The sequence below is a fragment of the Paramacrobiotus metropolitanus genome, unplaced genomic scaffold (assembly GCF_019649055.1).
Source record: "Paramacrobiotus metropolitanus isolate TYO unplaced genomic scaffold, Prichtersi_v1.0 Parri_scaffold0000007, whole genome shotgun sequence".
Classification (NCBI taxonomy): domain Eukaryota; kingdom Metazoa; phylum Tardigrada; class Eutardigrada; order Parachela; family Macrobiotidae; genus Paramacrobiotus; species Paramacrobiotus metropolitanus.
Window position 1 is genome coordinate 2,359,792 of NW_026570227.1, and position 19,728 is coordinate 2,379,519.

Genomic DNA, 19,728 nt, shown 5'->3' on the forward strand with positions numbered 1-19,728 from the left:
CGGGAACTCGTTAGTTTTTTTCTCTTCATCAGAAACAGTACAACCGTATACGGTAAAGGTACTGTTTCAGCGCGTTGCTGCGTAGTTTTTCTACCGGGGAAACCAAAGTACAGTACTCGTAATAATTCTTACCTTACTATTTAGCGCGACACGAGATCAAAAATACACGTTTTTAACTAACACGACTATCGTTTTAAAAACAGAATTGATTAAAATACGTAGCTGTATCTTTTCAACAGTAACGGACAAGATTCACCGGGATTCTATATAAGCGGCAGAATCAGGAAGATCGTAAAGCGAAAATACATGTGCTGTGTGTATTAAACAAGTTCAAGCGTCCATGCCGTGGTTGAAATGCCAGCGGATTGTACTATGCGCGTACATACAGAGGCATATTAATTAAGTCTCTCCCCGTGGTTTCTCCTCTGACCAGCTATTACGAACCAATTTTACACCCCTCTTCTTCTCAAAAATGGAATTGTTTCAACGTGATCTCGTGGTCAACGAGCAAATTCGAAAAAGTCAGAGCCAATCTGACCCATACTCTTTGGGTTCGTAAAACACCAATTCACGTTGGAATCTACAGGAAACAGAATGTTTTGCCGCAATAGTAAGGCCACTTGCAGGTAGACAAGTGGACTGACATGACAAAAAATACCACAGCCGCAAGTCTCCGCCCCTTTTTTTGCAAGCTAGACGGCATGTGTACAAGCTTGTTGTGAAATTATAGGCGCATTAAAGACAGCGAAGATTGGACGTTTATGGATTACGTCAATCTCCTTACCACGGCGCGCCGCACCGCTTTGTATACGCATTACACGAATTAGGCATGGCCGGCAGGTGCATGTCAGATATTTATATAGTTCTTATAGTACTCAGATTTATCATGTTTTCTTTGTTGCTTTACTTGTAAAATACGTACTTACTTGCAGTTGAATTAATAATGCAGGTGTTGCATCAAAATTAATTAATTATTATTCTGATAACTGTAAGGTAGTGGCCATCGGTTCTAGTACTACATAATATTGCGCTTATTGTGCACTGCTAGTACCTCTACGAGTTTGTATACCACCGTAACAAATGTTCGCTAGCCTGTGGCGTAATGTACCTGCAGTATAGCGTACAATTCTGGACAACATTCCCTATTCGTTACATGTACAGTAGATTACCAAAATTAATACCAATCAAGGGATTTAATGTTCATGCAAATCGAACAGTACTCCTGTAACAACCGGTTTTATCCTTTGACCACAGTTCGTAGACGTCGGGTTCATCATTTGAGATATGGTTAGTCGAGATCAGTTGACCTTGCGGTCTGACGGAAAATGAATAATGTTCTAAACTGCACGTAAACAGGTTACAGGTCTAAAGTTGCATGTACGGTACATGTACGGTATGGTTTACGTGTTACGATTGTGCCTTTGTTGATAGACGCGCATGCCGGTGTATCGATTGATACATTCAACAAAACTTGGCAGTTACAGTTTTTATTGTCTATACTGTACTCGCACCAAAACCTCTGTATACTACAAGTAATACTGCACGAGTACATTAAATTTTCAAGATTGCTATTTGCTAGAGTATCCCCCGTTCGTTGTAAGCAAAACAATTCAGAGGCTATGTGAATCAGCTTCGTAATCCAACACTAGACAAAGGTTATACATGGGGTTTACATCTGCAATTCTGCACACCGATATGATTATTTACCGAGGAAACTCTTCCAGATTTGCTTATATTGTGTGTATGTCGTTTATCACCATTGTGAACTCGTACATTATTTGTTACATTACTTATTATTATTACTCTATTAATAGTCTCCCATAAACAAACAAAAAGCTACATTTCAAGAAATATGCAGAAATGTGACAAGCTTTATAAAAAACTGTGCAACCACACGTACAAATTATTAACTGGGCAGTTAATGTGCGATGTACATACACCAGTGCATACAATCATCAATTTTATCGTTTGTGTTGTGTTACAGGATGGTACACACAGTACTCTTCCTATCCACACGTCCGCTTTTCTTGCCTGCAGATTCGCTGTTTCAGTAACTAAATCTGCAGTACTTTTGAAATCAATGTAGAATGTTGAACCGTGACATACGCAGAAATACGGTGTGTAACGATACTCGATAGTACGAGTAGAAGTACAAATAATTATATGCGCATGTACAGAGTACATAATTTTTATGCAGCGCACAATAATAACTTATCGCGGAAGAGAAGACTTTTACACCGTCAGAACACGAATCAAGATTACCATCTCAACGCCGGTGTAGCAGTTGCGGTATTTTGGGAATTTCATGTCAGACACAATTTCGTACAGAAATCTGGGAAGAGGTTTTTTAACTGTTGGTTCTTGGATAAACAGTACGCATAAGTCTGTTGGTTGTACACTGCTTCGTCATAAGCGCTGGCATGAAAGGAACAGAATTGAACAGATACCCTGCTCAATCATCATTCGGCAAGGACGTTCATAATTATTCATCCAGGATCACATGCAGATCGCTCAAGTGTTTCCGGTGACTTCCTGGAATTATGCGCAGTTGTGCACTAACAATATCATGCGCAGTGACGTGGCGGGTATTTCCGGAAATTTTTTTATAAACGATTTAAGAGTTTACTGCGCACAGATTCTGACTGCACACATGCCACGGCGTATCAATAGTTTTACAGCTGCTACATGAAGGTTTTCGGTGCTTTATTTGTCGATACATATTCAAGTTTCTCAGGGTCTTTCTACAGAGCGAAATAAAATTCGCTCGAAACCGACGAGTTTCCCCATCTGTGCAAGTATAGCGTACCCAATTCTCGAAGGTGCTCGTTCAGATTCTGTAAGCGTTAATAACTTAATTTCACAAAGAACCTGGCTGTTGGATTATGATGATAATATTCTTGTTACCAGCAATTACAAAAACGTTCAGGATGACACGTACACTGTATACAACGTTACGCTTTACGGCGCTTAACAGATCTTGTTTCCAGCATTCTACCGCACATTATTACCGTCGAATTTAAAACAGAAAAAACTAAACTGAAGAACAACAACGACTGTATAATAGTATTCGATCAGTGGGCACAAGGAAGGAAATCCAGGGTACATGATCGTCCAACGATAAAAGGAGAGGAAGGGCACAATTTTGGGATGGTTGAGGCAATCCAGGCAAAGAACACACAGGGGCATCCAGAAGTATCCAGTAGCGTTTTATTCATGAGAAGCTCTGACGTCCTAAGGAGCCGGTGGATTTCAGAAAGTTCTGGTAGGCGGCATCATCGTCGTTGGTGCGCAGACTCTTACGCCGCTCCGTATCCGACATCCGCAGAAACTTCTCCTCCTCCGACAACTCATCACCTTCCTCCACGCGTCGCTCTTTCAGATTGTCCACGGCACGCTCGGCGTCCTAAGACATACAAAGCATATTTGTGTGATCGATAGGTAACACGAGATTGCTGGTGAACGTAAATCTTATTCATGACCTCGTCTATATAATTCTACGGTAGCATTAACCGATTGGGTATAAAATTCGGTTTTATTCGAATGTTTAATCTGTATTAAACAAGGTAAAAAATAAAAATTTGTAACTTTAATGAAACAATTCTATGCTATAAACATCTGTTAATAGATAATTTGCTAAATGGTGTGACCACCGTAGCATCCACCGACTATCCACTCTTCCACAATATTTCATAGACACTCTTCTATAAAATTTTTGTGCTGTAAAATGAGCGTGTTGCTGCGTGTAGATACATCCAGCGGGTGTACATTGTTTAAAAAATAATAGCGTCGAAAAAAATTCTCTGGAATGAACAGAGTAAGCAATCAACAAAAGACAGCTCCAAATTAATGATAAACTGATTTAGTAAATAAAAAATTTCAATTAAAAAATTTATTTCCCGAAATGATTTATAAAAATAATACATTTTAAAACCAGTCTTTTCCTTGAAATAATGTATCAACGTAAAGCAGTTAAAAATTATTCAGGTATTAAGGTATTTAAAAGGTCACTTTTTTAAATATTAAGCAAACATTCGTGCAAGTAACGATTCTTATAATTTAATTAGCAAAGGTTATGATTAGTTAGGTTGATTAATTAGTTTGGTTATGATGTCATAGGCTCATAGCTCCTTAAATTACGCCTTATAATAATTTTCCTGTACTAAAATACAGTTTTCCTTACCGCACGACCTTTGCCGGGGACCCATTCGCTCTTCTCGGGCTCCTTAATGACCGGAGTGGGCTTTTGCGCCATATTTGGCAATTAGAACACGAAGTGTGTATACACTGACGCTCTAAACGAGCAGTACAAACAACAATCTCCCGAGCAATAAAAATTACTGCAGCACTGCGTTTCACAAACTGTCGGCTCAGCGGAATGTATCCAAACGCGTTCCGCTGCAGCGAATATGGATACATATGGTAAACTTTTTGGCCTGCTGCTATTTTTAGCCGGCGATGAGTATGGTGAAAATGTTTATGACCGTGTGCGGTGCACCGGGAGGCGGTTGAATGACCCATGCATGTATTCATACTTTCCATCGGGAAAAACAAGGGAAAAGTGTTTTGCCGCGGCTATAATTAGGCCCGGACCGCGGAGAAAGAATGCCGTTTTACTCGGTCGGTGGTGGTGTTTGTGTTAGGCGTATCGATTTGGTCAGAAAGAGAGCTGGCCGAAAAAAGCTATGTAACGGTGCGTCAAAACATCACAAGATGCCAACTGGAATAATCCGTATGTTGTAAATGTTACATCCTGCGCAAACTTAAGCGGCCCAAAAAATGTTAAGTACAACTTGCATATTTTCTAATGATGTAATTCCGCTGTACGTTTTACGGGTGAAGCACGACAGTGGTCAGTGTTTTATCTGGATGTATCGAAACGAGCGCTTGCTTATTTTGTAAATACAGCTCGTAAATGCAGAACATAACGCACACGAATGACAATGTAAAATCAATACCGGCGTTATTATGCGACGTGAATTGCGGTTTTGCTGGCAGGTAGATTTCTGGGTAATACAGCAATAAACTGAGCCGACACTAATTAACGTATCACTGGGAAATCGTACACCCGGAAGTATCTGTACCTGTTAATAAAATCACGCTAGTGTCGATATCGTATAACTGCAGTTTGCAATTTTATTTCATATATTGTACCGGCAGCGAAATGTTTTATTCGCTGCGTATACAGATACAGAGTTTGCTCATATTCCAGTTTTATCTGAAAGCGGTACTGCGGTGCTGGTTATTTTGTTTTCTAACTTATTCATCAAAATTTCACTTAGATTTTCTTGATGCGTTTTATTTTTTATTAACGAATTTTTAAAGTAATTTATGATGGCTAGTAAACCATTCTGGTTTTATCGAAATTACATAATTAAACGCATTCCAATTTTATCTGAACAATGGTGTTCGAAATTTTTTTTTAACTTACTGATGTAGAAACCGTCATTATGGCTTGGTGAAATTTATTTTCTTCATTCATGAACCTTGAAAATAGTTTATTCTGGCTGGGATTATTTCTCTGAAAGCGACGTTTGAGACTTTATTTCTTGCAAAACTTAATTCATTTAGTATATTTCGTTATTATATATCGTTGTTACATATTTCGTTTAGTATATTTCGTTATAAATTTTACATAATTTTTTATATTGAATACTGTATAAAGCTTTAAAAAATGCCGGTAAACAGTGATGACAAATCCAACGAGAAAATCCCGATAATTCCCAAACGCACAGTCCGTTTTACCCAGTCCATTCCGCTGTGCACAATTGACCCGCCCTCCCTGACGTCCACATCCACCGGACTAACCGCCATCCTATCGCCAGCACTGCCGGCTGACCAGAAGCGTCTGCAGCTAGCCCGCGTGCTGATGCTGCAGCGCGATACGGATGAGAGCCGGCGCGCACACTTCTGCCACACAGTGACCCGCTGGTGTCTGGGCCTGCTGTTGGCGGTGGTATTCGCCGCTTTTGTTTTGTCCCTCTTTTCGCCACTGATCGCGAAACACCGGGATCTGCTGGGTCTATCGGCTGCCGAGGTATATCAGATAAATGTATGTACTTTGTACACAGTAGTATTGTTTTGTTTTCGTCTTTAAAATTATTGATTGAATAAAAAACTTAATAAATTAATAAACTTTATATTTTTGGTACGCGGTGCGGGCCGTACAACGGTAGCAGCATTCTTATGGCTGTTTTTTTCTTTACAGTCATATCACTAGATTACATTTTATATATCATGCCATAAAAAAATTAATAATAAAAAAATACTAAGGTGTAATTTAAATATGGGGCGTTAAATTAACCGTTGTGAATTCACGCCCGGCGTATCTGTGATACCACTGAATTATAGAAAGAAATTATTTAGATCAGTAATTCCCGTAAGCAGTAACAGCACATATCGTATAACTGCAGATGTAAAATGTATCTGTACATATGATCTAACATATCGTATATCTTCGACCGTATCACGATCGCATTTACAGCTGCTTTTCATAAATCGGCTTTGGTAAAAATTAGTGTTGCACAAGACATTATTTAGTACATGAATATTCATTAATTTTTGACAGCTATATTGAAATAAAAACTTCAAGAAGCATTTTGGAAAACATGTATTCATTATCGTGTTTTCTGACAATAATTTCCCGGCAGTTAAAATTTTCCTCAGGGAAACACACGTATACACACGGTGCAAATTTGTACTCCCATCATATGATTACACGCGATTATGTGTTGCTACTTGAAGGTCATGGACTTAACGCACGATTATCATTCCGAATACGGACTGCACTGCAACGAAACCGGCTGCGTTGTGCCGGAGCATTTTCCTTGGGAGACATTTATCCATCGGAGAAAACGCACAACAACCGATAACTTTCCCCTCGGATGTACCGATCTAAAGGTCACGGATATCTGGAACGCCACCTTTGCTAGACTCCTCACGGAATCAACCATCCGGATGCTGGATGTCAACGGTGACGGGATCGATGACGTCATTTCCGGGTTTGCAACAGGCCGGTCGCAATACAGCTAACTCTGTTCGCGGGTGTTTTGATTCTGTTTTCAATTGACAGGTGGTGATGGGTACAACGTACCGGCTGTCATCTGTGATATCTACTTTGACGGACAGCATCCGTGTTTCGGCGGTGTCATGGCGCTGGATGGGCGGGACGGGACGCTGCTGTGGCAGGCCAACACGGAACATGAAGTGTTCGCGTTAAATTGCAATGCGGATTTGAACGGGGATGGCGCGAAGGACTGTGTTGCAGGAGGAAGAGCTGGGGTACAAAATTTGTTTATTAAATTTTGCAAATAACCTTATTATTGATTAAAGTGCATAATTAAATTATTCACATGAAAACAGAACTATAAAAAATAAAATACTGATTATGTATATAAACATTTAAACATTTCAGTAAGTACTTGATAAAATCCTACCTAATAATAATATACAGTATGTCAACATTCTTACGTAAGTATTGTACTAATAATGTGATAGCACCGGTGATTGCGTTTATTGGTCGGCCATCCTGGCTATTTAATTACGAGCGTTATTACATGAATTACAGTATTATTTTATGATTCAAGCAAAGGGAACGAGCAAATTTCAGTACTGCATGTTGCAGGTGCTGCTGGCAATTGATTCCCGGAACGGATCTCGCCTCTGGACCTTCCCGGTCTTAAGCACGGATCTTGCTAATTTTTACACAGCTCAAGTTCTCGCCGACACTGATCGGGACAACGTCCCGGATTTATTAGTAAGGTAATTAACCTTAGCTTTCAGTAATTCACCTACCGCCCTTGGGAAGTGGGAGTAAGCGAGCGAGACTCCCTAAAAAGAGGCTTAGCATGTCATTTTCGAGTCAGAACCTTAATAAAATTTCGCTTTGCTCGCCCTGCTTCCGAATCGTCTGTCGTGCTGCTGCTCATTTTTTGCATTATTTCCAGCCATGGTGGCGACCCGCTGCGAGCTCCTAACCAACCCGTCACCAAACCGGGACTGCTGTACATCCTATCGGGCAGAACCGGGAACATTCTTCAACAGGTTTCCCGATAATCGTCTTACTTTTTCAATTTTAAGGGTTAAATTTCAAGGTATCGATGCCGGACGGTGGCGAGACGTACTGCTCTCCACAAATCTACCAGCCAACAGAAGGCGAGACCCGTGTTCTCTTCGGCACCGGTGGAGAAACGCACGGCGGTCATCTGTACATGATCGAGATGAAGTACCTTTTAGCCGGTCGCATGGACCGGGTCGTGTCCATTCTTTCCGATCCCCATAAAGGCTTCATGGTTCCGGCGGTACTGGTGGATATTAATAACGATTTTGTGGTGGATATCGTGATTGCCATGTTTAATTCGACGGTGGTGGCAATTGATGGTGGCAGTTTGAAGATTATTTGGCGGTATACTACGCTGAATGGGGAGACGTATAGCACGCCGGCGGCGGGGTATTACAACGAGGATAACGTTCCGGATTTCTTTATTAAGTACTCGGTAAACACAGTCTGTCTGTTGTTCCAGCTCTATAAATTTTTGATTTTCTTGGGTTCTCATAAATAAGATCCTTTTGCATTTCGCACAGAATTCGTAATCATGTTTGAGGCTTCAAGGAGTTGTTAGGCTTCCTACAATAAATTAAACAAGATTTTTTCGCACATTTTGAAGCTTTTTAAATTCTGAAATTTTTAGTATTACTTAGATTTTTCACATACATAATTTGCGCTTCCATCTAAAAATTTCCCTAGTTTTGCTTAATTTCTTAGATTTTCTGGATTTCTTAACAGTTTCTGCTCATATATTCTCAATGTACGAGTACAACCGAGCAAAATTAAGTGAACATTCAAAATCTATAGGTTGGTGCCGGTTATCCAGTGTATTATTACGCCGAATCCACAATTTTGGATGGACGCACTGGCAAACCGTTACTCTCTTCGCCCATCCGCGATGTAATTGGCTCGCAGTCCTCGCCGCTTACCGTCTCCATCCAAGGCGATACCGACTGGTTCCTGTACTGGCAGTCGGACTGCGCCAACACTTCCCAATCTCCGTCGACCTTTAATTTCGCCACGGGAACCAAGGTCCACCAGCAAAGCCGGGCGGACTTTTGCCGACTGCGTTTCAACAGCCATGGCTACACCCGGATGTACGCCATTAACCGTCACACCGGGGCACCGGGAATCGTGGTCTACGATTCACGGACCGTGGAGGACCTGGAACGCAGAGGAATTATTGATACGGTGGCCATTGGGCAGCGGTTCCTGCAAACGCATCCCGATTGGGTGCCGGAGAAGCCGCGACCTCGTCGACATGTGGGTGCGCATGATGAAGCCGGGATCCAGCGGCTGATCTCCACGGGAAGCTTGGCAGAAGGAGTTCCTGGTCAGATTGATTTGGTGTTTGCGACGTACGTGTTCTATCCGACGAAAACTCGGGTGGTTCTGGCGCAGGATGAAGAATGTGTTCGACAGAAGGTTGCTGTGTTAAAAACTGGTAAATTTTATACCTGATCAGAAAAAGTAGCCAAATTTGTTTTTAGGTATAAAATATTCGGTAAAACGGTCATTCTTGCAGAGATTGACGCAAAGACACAAATGCGGCTGGAAGCGGAATGCGTAAACGCGAGACTGGGTGTGCCAGTGGAGGAAGCTGAGAGCTATCGGGATTTATTTGAACTGAAAATGGGTGCAATGACTGTGTATCGTAAACGATTACAGTGTTATCCTAACGGTCAAATTTTACCAGCTGCGAAGCAGTCGTGGTCCGCTTACATGGGCACAACGGGAAGTGGTGACTTTTTGCGAAAATCTGTGAATAAATAAAGTACCGAGCATTTTATACGAGGAATCATAAGCAAGTACAGCAAAGTCTCGCAGTGGATTACTGATGGGAAAACCATTTTTTTGTTATCCGGCGTTAGTTATCGAAAGAGGGAATGCCCGCGTGCTTAAAATCTGTATACAGATATGACATGATGTACTACCAGCCTTGAATACAAAAATTAGGTTCTCCTGCTCACAGCTCACTTCTCACGTGTAAACTCTGAAAAATCTCATAATTCGCAGGAAGATAGATTATGTTTATGTAGCAGGTGTTGTGGAAAATATTACATGCGCACCTAATCCACACATTAGAAAAACTTTGGAAAATCTGTGGTTCGCTACAGGATAAAATTTCACCCGCGTCTTACATATTTACCGATTACCTACATTAAGAAAATAATGCGATAGCTGCCGCTTTTTGACTTAGCAACATTTGCGTCACTGGCATACATTTCCCCCACACTCATGTTAGTAACTATTTTTATACACGTAAATGAACTGTAAATATTATTACGGCACTTTAATATTGTTTACGGTGCTGCCAATCAATTTTCCAACTTCTGGACAACTTTGCTGCCATCTGTTATATTATTCATGTATTTGTTGCCTGCCATTTATGCCTAACTATTTTTGGTTGCCCGGTGACGAGTCGGCTAAGCCGAGAAGAAAGTAAGGAAAGCAGAATTTAAAATTATTGGCGCAGCAATATCAACTTAAAATTTTGCATTAATCCATAATACATACGACACATGTACGTATTCATAAAACGTTTTAACGTCCGAAAATGTCTGTAGGGGTAAACGTCCGTAAACCTCATTTTCAGTTCATAGTAAACTCATGGTCGATGGGCAATTTCAAATGCACAGCCCGTTGCGCGTTATTTCGTACAATTATTATTTCCGTTTGTGCGGCAAACTGTACCTGGTGCCTGGCATTCACCCAGTGTCCAGTACAGCTTGCTCACATCTTTTTTAGTTCACCGTAATCATGATTTCCAGCTTACCACTATGATCTGTTAAAAAACAGCCGCATGCGAAGCAGAGAACGCTGCAGCTGGATGTTGCACTGAAAACGCTTTTCACGCCAGTGTATATGAATCTTTTTGAAGCCATGTTTTAGGGAAACTCTCCGAAACTAATGCTGATAGTCCGTTGAATCAAAAAAACTCATCAAACATTAAAAACCAGAAAGCCACTGACATCATGCAGAAACTGGCTGGCCCACTGTTAGTTAGTCCAGCACTCCAGTGAGTCCAGTCCATTAACATACTGGCCCATTGCATGGTCTGCACAAGTAGGAAATAAAGAATACTTTGCCTGGTTTTTTTAAATAAAACTGGAGCGACTAGAGGCTGCGCTGTTGAAAAACCCGAACGGGACAATACACCTGTACAGCCTGCGCAATCCTCCTTCGCCTCCACTTGCCAAAACCATCCTAATTAAGGCAGTCGAGAGGGTGCCGGTGACGTTTGATTGCCACGACAACCGTACTACACATACGCGCATACCTGATGACGACAGCTTTTTGGCGGTGCGATGGAACGGAAGGAAGTACACGCGAGCGGGTACCCTTGGCAACCAGTCTAAAACCATTCACGGCGGCACCTCTTGCGGATGCACCAACACCACTTTACCGTCCGTCGGCTTCAATGTCAAGGGGCACAACTCCACATTCGCCAAGATCACGTTGAAGAACTTCACCCACGCCAGTACCGGGGAATACGAGTGCCGGTGGAACAGCGGCGCCGATGTCTTCGGCAGTCAGCGTTATTTGATAAGTGCGATGTTCACCACGGAGGAGCTCTTTACTCCGCCCATGCACAACGTCTCCGCCAGGATTGGTGAGCGCGTGGAGCTGCGCTGCCACGTGAAATTTGATAGAATACTGGGCGATCTGGAAACGCGGATTATGTGGACCAACGAGCACGATATTCTTGTGGCCAATGGCGCCCGTCACCTGTATCACGTGGTGCGCTATCCAAAGGGCATGACCTGGTGGCTAAACTCAACGGAGGCGATTTGCTATATTGCGCTGATTATTTCGTCGGTGAGGCGGGAGGACGGCGGACGGTATCGGTGTTGGTTCCAGGTGGAGTCTGGTGGACCATGTGCTAGAAGAGTGGCTCATGCAAAGCGCTTTCATCACAGTGACGGAGTAGATTCGCAATAATCGCCGGAAGTATTTCTATAGATTTGTTGCTTGGTATTGACTCCAATCACAGCGCTCCAATCAAAGCACTCCGTTTCATTATACATAATGGAGGGACGCTAGCTGAAAATTGCGCATAGGAACGAATCTCGTTATCGGAGTTTTAGTAACCGGTTTTTTCTTTAACTGTGGAGTATGGTTCGCAGATTTCTCCGTTGTATACGGATTTACGATACGACCCTTGTTACCTCATGGGAAAAGTGCAACCTGTTACTGTATACGCCAAGTAAATACAAAACATTTGAAAAACTTAACAAATTAATATTCACTACAAGAGTACAAAGGACAGGCCTATATATATCAAAACGCCGGCAAAATGTTTGTGATGTATGTTGGTTGTAGGGAAGTGGTAGTACTTTTCGTTGCTCCGAGTTATCCGTACATAGGGCAAGGGGTAAAAAAATGTTTGTTACATGCTGGCTGCCACCCCATAAAAAACAAAAAATAGTTTGTTTTAATCGCATTTTTTAAGGGGTTGTCAGGGTTTCCGTTGCGCAACCAGCTGGGGAGTTGAAAATTTTGTTATGTTGTGGTAAAAAATCACGAAAACATGCGTTACGAAATACTTCAATAGCGTATAAATATATGTTATCCTGTTTTGCCGTTTCTTGCCGTTAAAATACATCAACGAACGCGTTTTTGTATACGTCTGCGCGTAGAAAATCGTTCCTCAGAGTCGGCCGTGCCCGTTGAAGACTGAAAAAAATTCTAACATCTCTGAGACTCTAAAGGGATCAGATCACAGATCAGATGTTACTGCCGTTGTGCCTTGGTTTAGCACATTATTTGTCCTTTTTTGTTCGGCTCTGGAATTGGCATTCTCTTCGGAGCGCTCTTTACAAGCTGTCTACGCAGTTCTACACGCGCGTCGATAAAGATATTATTATTACTTTTGTACGGCACATGTACGTACAAATGATAGTATTTTGCACTATAACATTAACTTAAAAATTCCCAAAAACTTCGGCCGGCATTTTGACCACAAGAAATTCTGCCGATGTTTTGACCGGCGGATCGGCCGGCGTTTTGACTTCTTAGGTTTCTTAGTTTTTCTCAGAATCTGTGCTTATATTTAAAGGCTTCTTGAGTTTCTAAATAAATTCTCTATTTCTCAGATTTCTTACAGATCCTTTTCTCCGTGGGGAAATTTTGTTAATGCGGAAAGTAAACAAATAACGGAACCCCGAACCAGTATATAGGTTGGTGCCGGCCGTCCAGTATTACTACGCCGAATTTACTCACACTTTTGGACGGGCGTACCGGCAAATCCTTACTTTCTTCGCCCGTCCGCGATGCAGTTGGAGCGCAGTCCTCGCCATTCACCGTCTCCGTTCAGGAAGACACCTACTGGTTTCTGTATTGGCAATCAGACGGGAGCCAAATAAATTATAATCTTTTTACGGTATCCAAATACTTATGCAAAAATTTTACGTAAGTGCAAACCGGGGTCAGACGCCGAGGTTCCATTTGTCCTTGCACTAAAATTCTACCAATCGCAGTGCGAGCATTAAAATCAATGATCAAAGAGGACCGGCTACAGTAAAATGTGGTAAACAAGTGGTGTCAATCACTCTTTCCTATAGTATAGCCTGCTACGCGTCCGTCATGCAGTGCCCGCAAAACGCGACTGCTTTTTGCTGGTGCAGAACGCCTACTCTCTCAGCTAAGCTGTACAGTAAGTACGAGCATGTCCTAAGCTCGATGCCGTTATAATCGATCCATCCAGGTTTCTCGTGGCATTCTGTTAACACTGAAACTTCAGGTGCTGCATTGTGAAATTTTAAGGAAAGTGACCCGGTACATGGTACCTAAATCGAGTATATGGACGCAAACTTTTACTTTCTCGCGCTCCCCAATACTTTTCAGCTTTCTTATAAGACATTCCGTAGGAAGATGATTTTTTATTACACAAGCGTGAAAAGCGTTGGTGCGCCCAAAATCCGATCCGGGAGTTATGGCTGTAAGAAAATACGAAAAAGTGAAAACGCACTCAGGTGTACCAAAAGTCTCATAATCGGCCGGTCTACTTTAAATTCCGTACATAAATGCACGTACTGTATATACGAGGTAACGAGGGGATGACAACAGGATGACAAAAGCGCGTTTTTACATCGAATCGACCGAACCAGAGTTGCCCCTTTCTTTTCAAATAATTTTTGGAGTTTTAAAATTAAGTAATTTTAAAATTTTAGAAAAATGCTAGAACGGTGGTATTCATTGTAAAAATAATCTCCATGACGTGAGTCCATTTTTATGTTCGTTTACGTGCAAAATTTAAAGGAGATGGGCCCATAATGAGATTCTTGGTACCCCTGAATGCATTTAAACTTTTTTCGAATTTTCTTACAGCTTCGGATGTGGCGGACACAAACGGTTTTCACGCTTATGGATACAGATCATCTGCTTACAGAATATGAGCAAAATCGGGAAGGTGATAACTGGTAATTTCACATCTACAAACTAATGCAACCCCATTTTGCACGAATCTGTTAACTCAAAATGTCTGATGCGTCTACTGCTCATAATAACGATATCCATACCACTGCAGAATTTTCAACGGGCGTTTCTCTGCTATGCTAAATGAAACGGAGTAACCAACACGGAGCGGTGATTAGAACGACTACCAAGCAACAACAAGTCAATTATGACGTCCGTCCGGCGATTTAATATGATCGCTGCTTTAATCCGTCACTGCGATGAAAGCGCTTTACATAAGCCACTCTTCGAGCACATCGTCCACATGAAACCAACAGCGATATCGTCCGCCGTCCTCCCGGCCCACCGACGGAATAATCAGCGTAACCGAGTTAAACCCTTCCATTGTGCTGAGCCACCAGGCCATGCCCTTTGGATAGAGCAGCACGTGACCCAGGTGACGGGCGCCATGGGCCACAAGGACATCGTGCTCGTTGGTCCACATAATCCGGTGTTCCAGATCTCCCATCATCCTATCGAATCTCACGTGACAACGCAGCTCCACGCGCTCACCAATTTTGGTGGAGACGTTCTGCATGAGCGGAGTAAAGAGCTACTGCGCGGTAAACATCGCACTGATCAAATAACACGCTGTTGGCTAGCACTGAAAGACCGAAGCGAAGCAGGAAACAAAATTAAACAAACACTTCAATGCTGATGTTTTGATATACTCGTATTTTCAAATTACGTTGTACCGCAGGTAAAATAAAACAACACTTCAAGAGGTTTATCTTTTTTTTAATTTCCTATTTTCGTTTATTATTTTGTGTTCGTTAAAATGATTAAATATATGTAGCTTTCAACATTATTTCACTCTTATAATCTTTATTTGAAATATGAAGGATTGACCGACGTGACCAATGAGACCGACTGCACTCCCGTTTTCTTGAACTTAGAGGACCTTCGCTTCGCTTCGGTCGATCAAATCTGCAGACACATGGAGCGAAATAATCTGACTGAAGTGAATGCGCACGCAACCCACCTATCTGTACACGGTGCTGAGCGAATTTCTCGCATGCGATGTTGTTGACTAGCAGGCGCATGCGTGATATTGATTACTACAGCATTATTCCTTACGTTAACCCGTTCCACACTATGCGTGTTAGACCGACATGGTGGAGGACTTCTTCTCTCTTATTCGTAACTATGGTCATAGGTTGGTTTTAATGGTTTTGTTTCAAAGAACAGATGTTAGACTACAGTTTGCGATGTATAACCGTTAACTCCCTCATGTCCGTAAGTTCCAGGGAGTGGCCAAACATGGTCAAAACTGACCAAACGGAGTTCTCTGAGGTCCTGCTTCCCTTTACAGCCAACTCCACATCAGATAATTCCCAGAAAAATTATGAAAGAAGTAACTGCTAAGCTCTATACAAAATTGAAGCATAGTTCAGAGAAAAAACGTTCAGTGGTCTGTGCTGGTCAATTGAAAATACCATGTCGGTTTTGACACGGTTGGACACGGTACTAAATAATTATTATTCTTCAGAAATTCATATCAATTGACAGAAGCATCGTACACGGTACAATAAACAATCAAAAGAAAGCCCATAAATTGTTGTATTAACTGACTGGACCATAATGGTCAGCGAAGTGACCACTGGTCAGCACAGACCGGAAACCCGAAAAATGCAATTTTTGACTAAACGCCATTAAAATAAATGTAAAAAAAATGCAAAACAGTTTTGTAATGACTGCCCTCGCTATCTTCGAAATGGCTATGACCCGTACTATCTACAATATAACCGCATAAACGACTGAACGTCGGATTGGAATAGTTGCGTGAACGGCTGTTTCGGCTATTGGCTGTACTGTGCGTTTGCTTGTGTGCGGAGTGCTATTATTGGCAACATGCCTCGTCCATCGAGCTGGCTACTCCATTGTTCATCGAACAATTCGTATTTTCTTTGCAAATTTTATCTTAACTAAACTGTAACAATGAGTGAGAAGTCCTGTAAAAGTTATTTATCTCGCGTTAATACTCGGCTAGTGACGCTTGTGCCCTTGCATCAAGCACACATTTTGACCTTCCGGTCCGTGAGCGCCCATATTACGGCATGCCTTGTAACTTGTAGAAATCAATGTGTGCGACGCTGAGAATATAACGCAGATTTGAAGTGACTTAGAAGTCTTGTCTTCTTTTCTCAATACCGAAATTTGTTGTTTTGTACATGTGCTGACGCAAGTGTATATAACAGGCTTGGCAGAACTTTACTGACCTTGATGTGCTAAATTCCCGTATTTCTCAACAACTGGTCACTTGTAGAACAATTTGAAGAATTGACCACCGGTATATTAACGATCGTGATCATTTTCCGGAACCAGCCCAGCTCTTTATCTCTGCTGTTCAGTTCAGTTGTATAGCCGGATATAGCATTGCTTCCACTGCACATGTTACTCAAACTATGATCCACATTAGGGTCGATGACCAGTTGTCCCAAACATAAGCAGAAGTGACCAACTGTTGCGAAATATCCAACTACCACTTATGTAATGGTGCATTTTAATGATTTTTGTTTTAAATTTTTCTTGACCACTGGTCATCCCAATGACCATCACAATGCACTTGTCGTAAAGTACTCATTGAGATCTTTCGTTTGAGCTATTGACATATTCTATGCGATTTTTTATCAGTTGTTATAAACGGCAATGGATAACATGTCGGCGCAACATGGTTACCATGCGTGTTAGGCCGACATGGTCATCTCCTGCTTGACCTATGGTCGCTAAAATTTCAAAAAATTCATTTTTTTCTTAATTGAATTTTTCTGTCCCAGACTGCCAATTTTCAAAACTGTAGTGCCATCCCTTCTGGTACCCGGTTTTCCTGGGTTAAGTACATACATTGAAGTGGCTTTCCAAAAGAAGAATTTTAAGTTATGCACACTTGCTTACTGGTATTTCTAGCTAGAAAAATAACCGATAATTTTAGCTACAGTGGCATCAAGAATACTGACCTTCTGCGAAAGATCCGAAGATCATCCGTTCGCGATGCGGCTTGTTTTCCTCTTCATCTTCCAAACATGGAGAGGAAAGCAAGTGGCACTGTGAATTGATCAAATCCCAGAAAATCGGTCAAAGCGAACACGGGCGGTAAATACCAGCTCCTACACAGATTTGTGATTTATATAATTATGGTTTATTGCTACTGTATGTATTCGCGTCCGATCACTTCGGGCGCGACTTACATTTCGGCCGCACAGGTTCACTTCGGCCAACGTTCATTTCGGCCGTGGCTCATTTCGGCCAACACTCATTTCGGCAACTGGACACTTCTGCCATCATAGGTTTTCTTTGGTTTCCTACGTTTTCTAGGTTTTCGAGGATTTTAGTTATTAGGGTTTCTTTGGTTTTTTTAATTTCTTAGATTTTTATGTTTATTAGCTTTATTACATTTTTTTGGTTCCTAAGTTTCTTAGGTTTCTTAGAATTCTGAGGTTTATTAGGTTTCTTAGGTTTCTGAGGTTTCTTAGGTTTTCATAGATTTGTTATGGTTTCTTAAGTTTTTTAGGTTTTCTTTGATTTTCTTTTGTTTTCATAGATATTCTTAGGTTATCCTTAGATGATTTATGATAATAAGAAGATTTCTTTTCATTTTTATATTTTTTTTGGTGTTTTACGAAGTTACGGTTAGGTTTTCAGTACTCTCCTGGCAGGCTTCGTGACTTCGGGTTATCGAATGGGAGACAGGATGGTGACAGTAACACTTCAAGAACTGCTAAAACAAATTGTGCGTGCAAATTGATCTGAACGCGGCCATTTGCTATCATTTTTTGATTCAACGGTTTTAAGTTTCCGACAAATTTATATCGAAAGTAACCTTTTTGGGTAAATCAAACCAAAATAGGCGTCGGCCGAAATGTAATGTGGCCGAAGTGAATGGCGGCCGAAGTGAATGGCGGCCGAAGTGAATGGCGGCCGAAAAACTTTGGCCGAAATGAAGGCGGCCGAAATGAAAACGGCCGAAATGATCGGTAGCCTACATTAGGGCTACAGTAGCACTTTTTTAAGTCGAGCCAAAGTACGAAAAACTAAAGTTAAATTCGGTATGCCGCTAACAGTACATCTTTGCTGGTAATATGGAAACAAGCGCCATGTTGCGGTATCTGAGAGCGAGCAGGTCGGCGTATCGGGGCAAGTGCGAAATCGGAGTCGGTGCAGGCGGACCTCACCACCACGAGTTTCCGACATCCCTTCTATGCCCGACTGCCCCCAAAAAACCAACTACCCTCCGTGGTAGTGGTTGACCGCTACTGGGCCATCATTGCGGATGTAGCGTGCGTAGCAGCTGCTTTTCCATCTCGCAGCGCGCTGGATCAGGCGGTCTGGTACGTTATTGCTAGCGGCGGTGGTCGCGGCGCCGATCCGGAAGCTGTGTGTGTGAATCCGGTGCTGATCCGGGTGCCCCTCTAGGAGGCGGTGAAGTGAGGCTTTAACTGAACGCCTGGTAAGGAAGCGGCCGTCTTGGTGAACGAAGAGAGGCCACCTTCCAGCCGGCAACGTGAACTGCGTATGAGCAAGGTACTTCCGGTAAGCCTGCACGGGACACACCGACCGGCCGGTCGCCGCCAGCGCTACGGTGCAGCCTTGCCCGGCTTGGTCGGTCTTGGTAATCTTAAGGCGCACGACGACTTGGTTTCCGCAGTCCGTCAAGTCTTCAGGAATGAGAGTGTGCCGATGGTCGCATCGATTTTCCCGTGGGCTGCTCACTTCGCCGATACGTAGGAAACCGAAGTACAGCATGGTGAAGACGGCCCACAGTAGAGACTGTTCGTAAGGGTAAATTCCAATTCGGCGAAGGTTGTGTTTCAGGCGCCGCAGTGTCTGCAGGGTCACTGGCTGGCGTGTGTCCGGGCGCGGGGCAGCCAGGTGTCGGTAGCCTTGCAGTGCCCGCACCACTAGGTCGTGATCTGTGGGCGATCTCACATCCGCTTCGCGATGGCGGTTATGTATGCCGGCGAGGTACACTGTCACGGTGCGGAACGATTTCTTTGTGGTGAACTGGTGAGCGACGTATTCGGCAACGGTGTCCGCTAATGCTGGCAGGCAGCTGACCGATCGGAGGTCACAAAGCGCTTCAAACTGGTTGAATGCCGCGTCGTACGTCTTCCTTGTGGACTCGGCGACGCGGGCGCTTAGCAGCCGGTCGAGGTTAATTGACCGGCGTAAGTTTGCAGTAGCTGCGGGAAAATGTCCGGGCATGGATCCGGTTGCTCCAACGCTGCTGG

At 42.6% G+C, this 19,728-nt stretch overlaps 2 protein-coding genes across 3 annotated transcripts; one reads left to right on the forward strand and one right to left on the reverse strand.

Moving 5' to 3' along the window:
• Positions 1-2,880: 2,880 nt before the first annotated feature.
• LOC129582155 (uncharacterized) lies at positions 2,881-4,384 on the reverse strand. Its single transcript, XM_055473588.1, has 2 exons — positions 4,181-4,384; positions 2,881-3,403 (listed from the first exon to the last, which is right to left on the reverse strand). The coding sequence occupies exons 1-2, from the start codon at positions 4,250-4,252 to the stop codon at positions 3,212-3,214; spliced, it is 264 nt and encodes an 87-aa protein (XP_055329563.1). The 5' UTR covers positions 4,253-4,384; the 3' UTR covers positions 2,881-3,211.
• Positions 4,385-4,942: 558 nt separating this feature from the next.
• LOC129582151 (uncharacterized) lies at positions 4,943-9,946 on the forward strand. Of its 2 annotated transcripts, none has more exons than XM_055473581.1 (8): positions 4,943-6,049; positions 6,742-7,009; positions 7,070-7,278; positions 7,622-7,758; positions 7,944-8,040; positions 8,091-8,492; positions 8,852-9,488; positions 9,570-9,946. In XM_055473581.1, the coding sequence occupies exons 1-8, from the start codon at positions 5,672-5,674 to the stop codon at positions 9,815-9,817; spliced, it is 2,376 nt and encodes a 791-aa protein (XP_055329556.1). In that variant the 5' UTR covers positions 4,943-5,671; the 3' UTR covers positions 9,818-9,946. The 2 variants fall into 2 exon arrangements, with proteins under 2 accessions (XP_055329556.1, XP_055329557.1); XM_055473582.1 differs by having other exon boundaries at positions 4,943-6,034.
• Positions 9,947-19,728: the final 9,782 nt, after the last annotated feature.

Excerpts from the sequence above, each read along its gene's own strand:
- LOC129582155 (XM_055473588.1), bottom strand. The coding sequence starts at position 4,252 with ATGGCGCAAAAGCCCACTCCGGTCATTAAGGAGCCCGAGAAGAGCGAA. Across the intron at positions 3,404-4,180 it reads TCCCCGGCAAAGGTCGTGCG|GACGCCGAGCGTGCCGTGGA; the intron begins GTAAGGAAAACT and ends TGTATGTCTTAG.
- LOC129582151 (XM_055473581.1), top strand. The coding sequence starts at position 5,672 with ATGCCGGTAAACAGTGATGACAAATCCAACGAGAAAATCCCGATAATT. Across the intron at positions 6,050-6,741 it reads CCGAGGTATATCAGATAAAT|GTCATGGACTTAACGCACGA; the intron begins GTATGTACTTTG and ends TGCTACTTGAAG. Across the intron at positions 7,279-7,621 it reads TTGCAGGAGGAAGAGCTGGG|GTGCTGCTGGCAATTGATTC; the intron begins GTACAAAATTTG and ends TGCATGTTGCAG.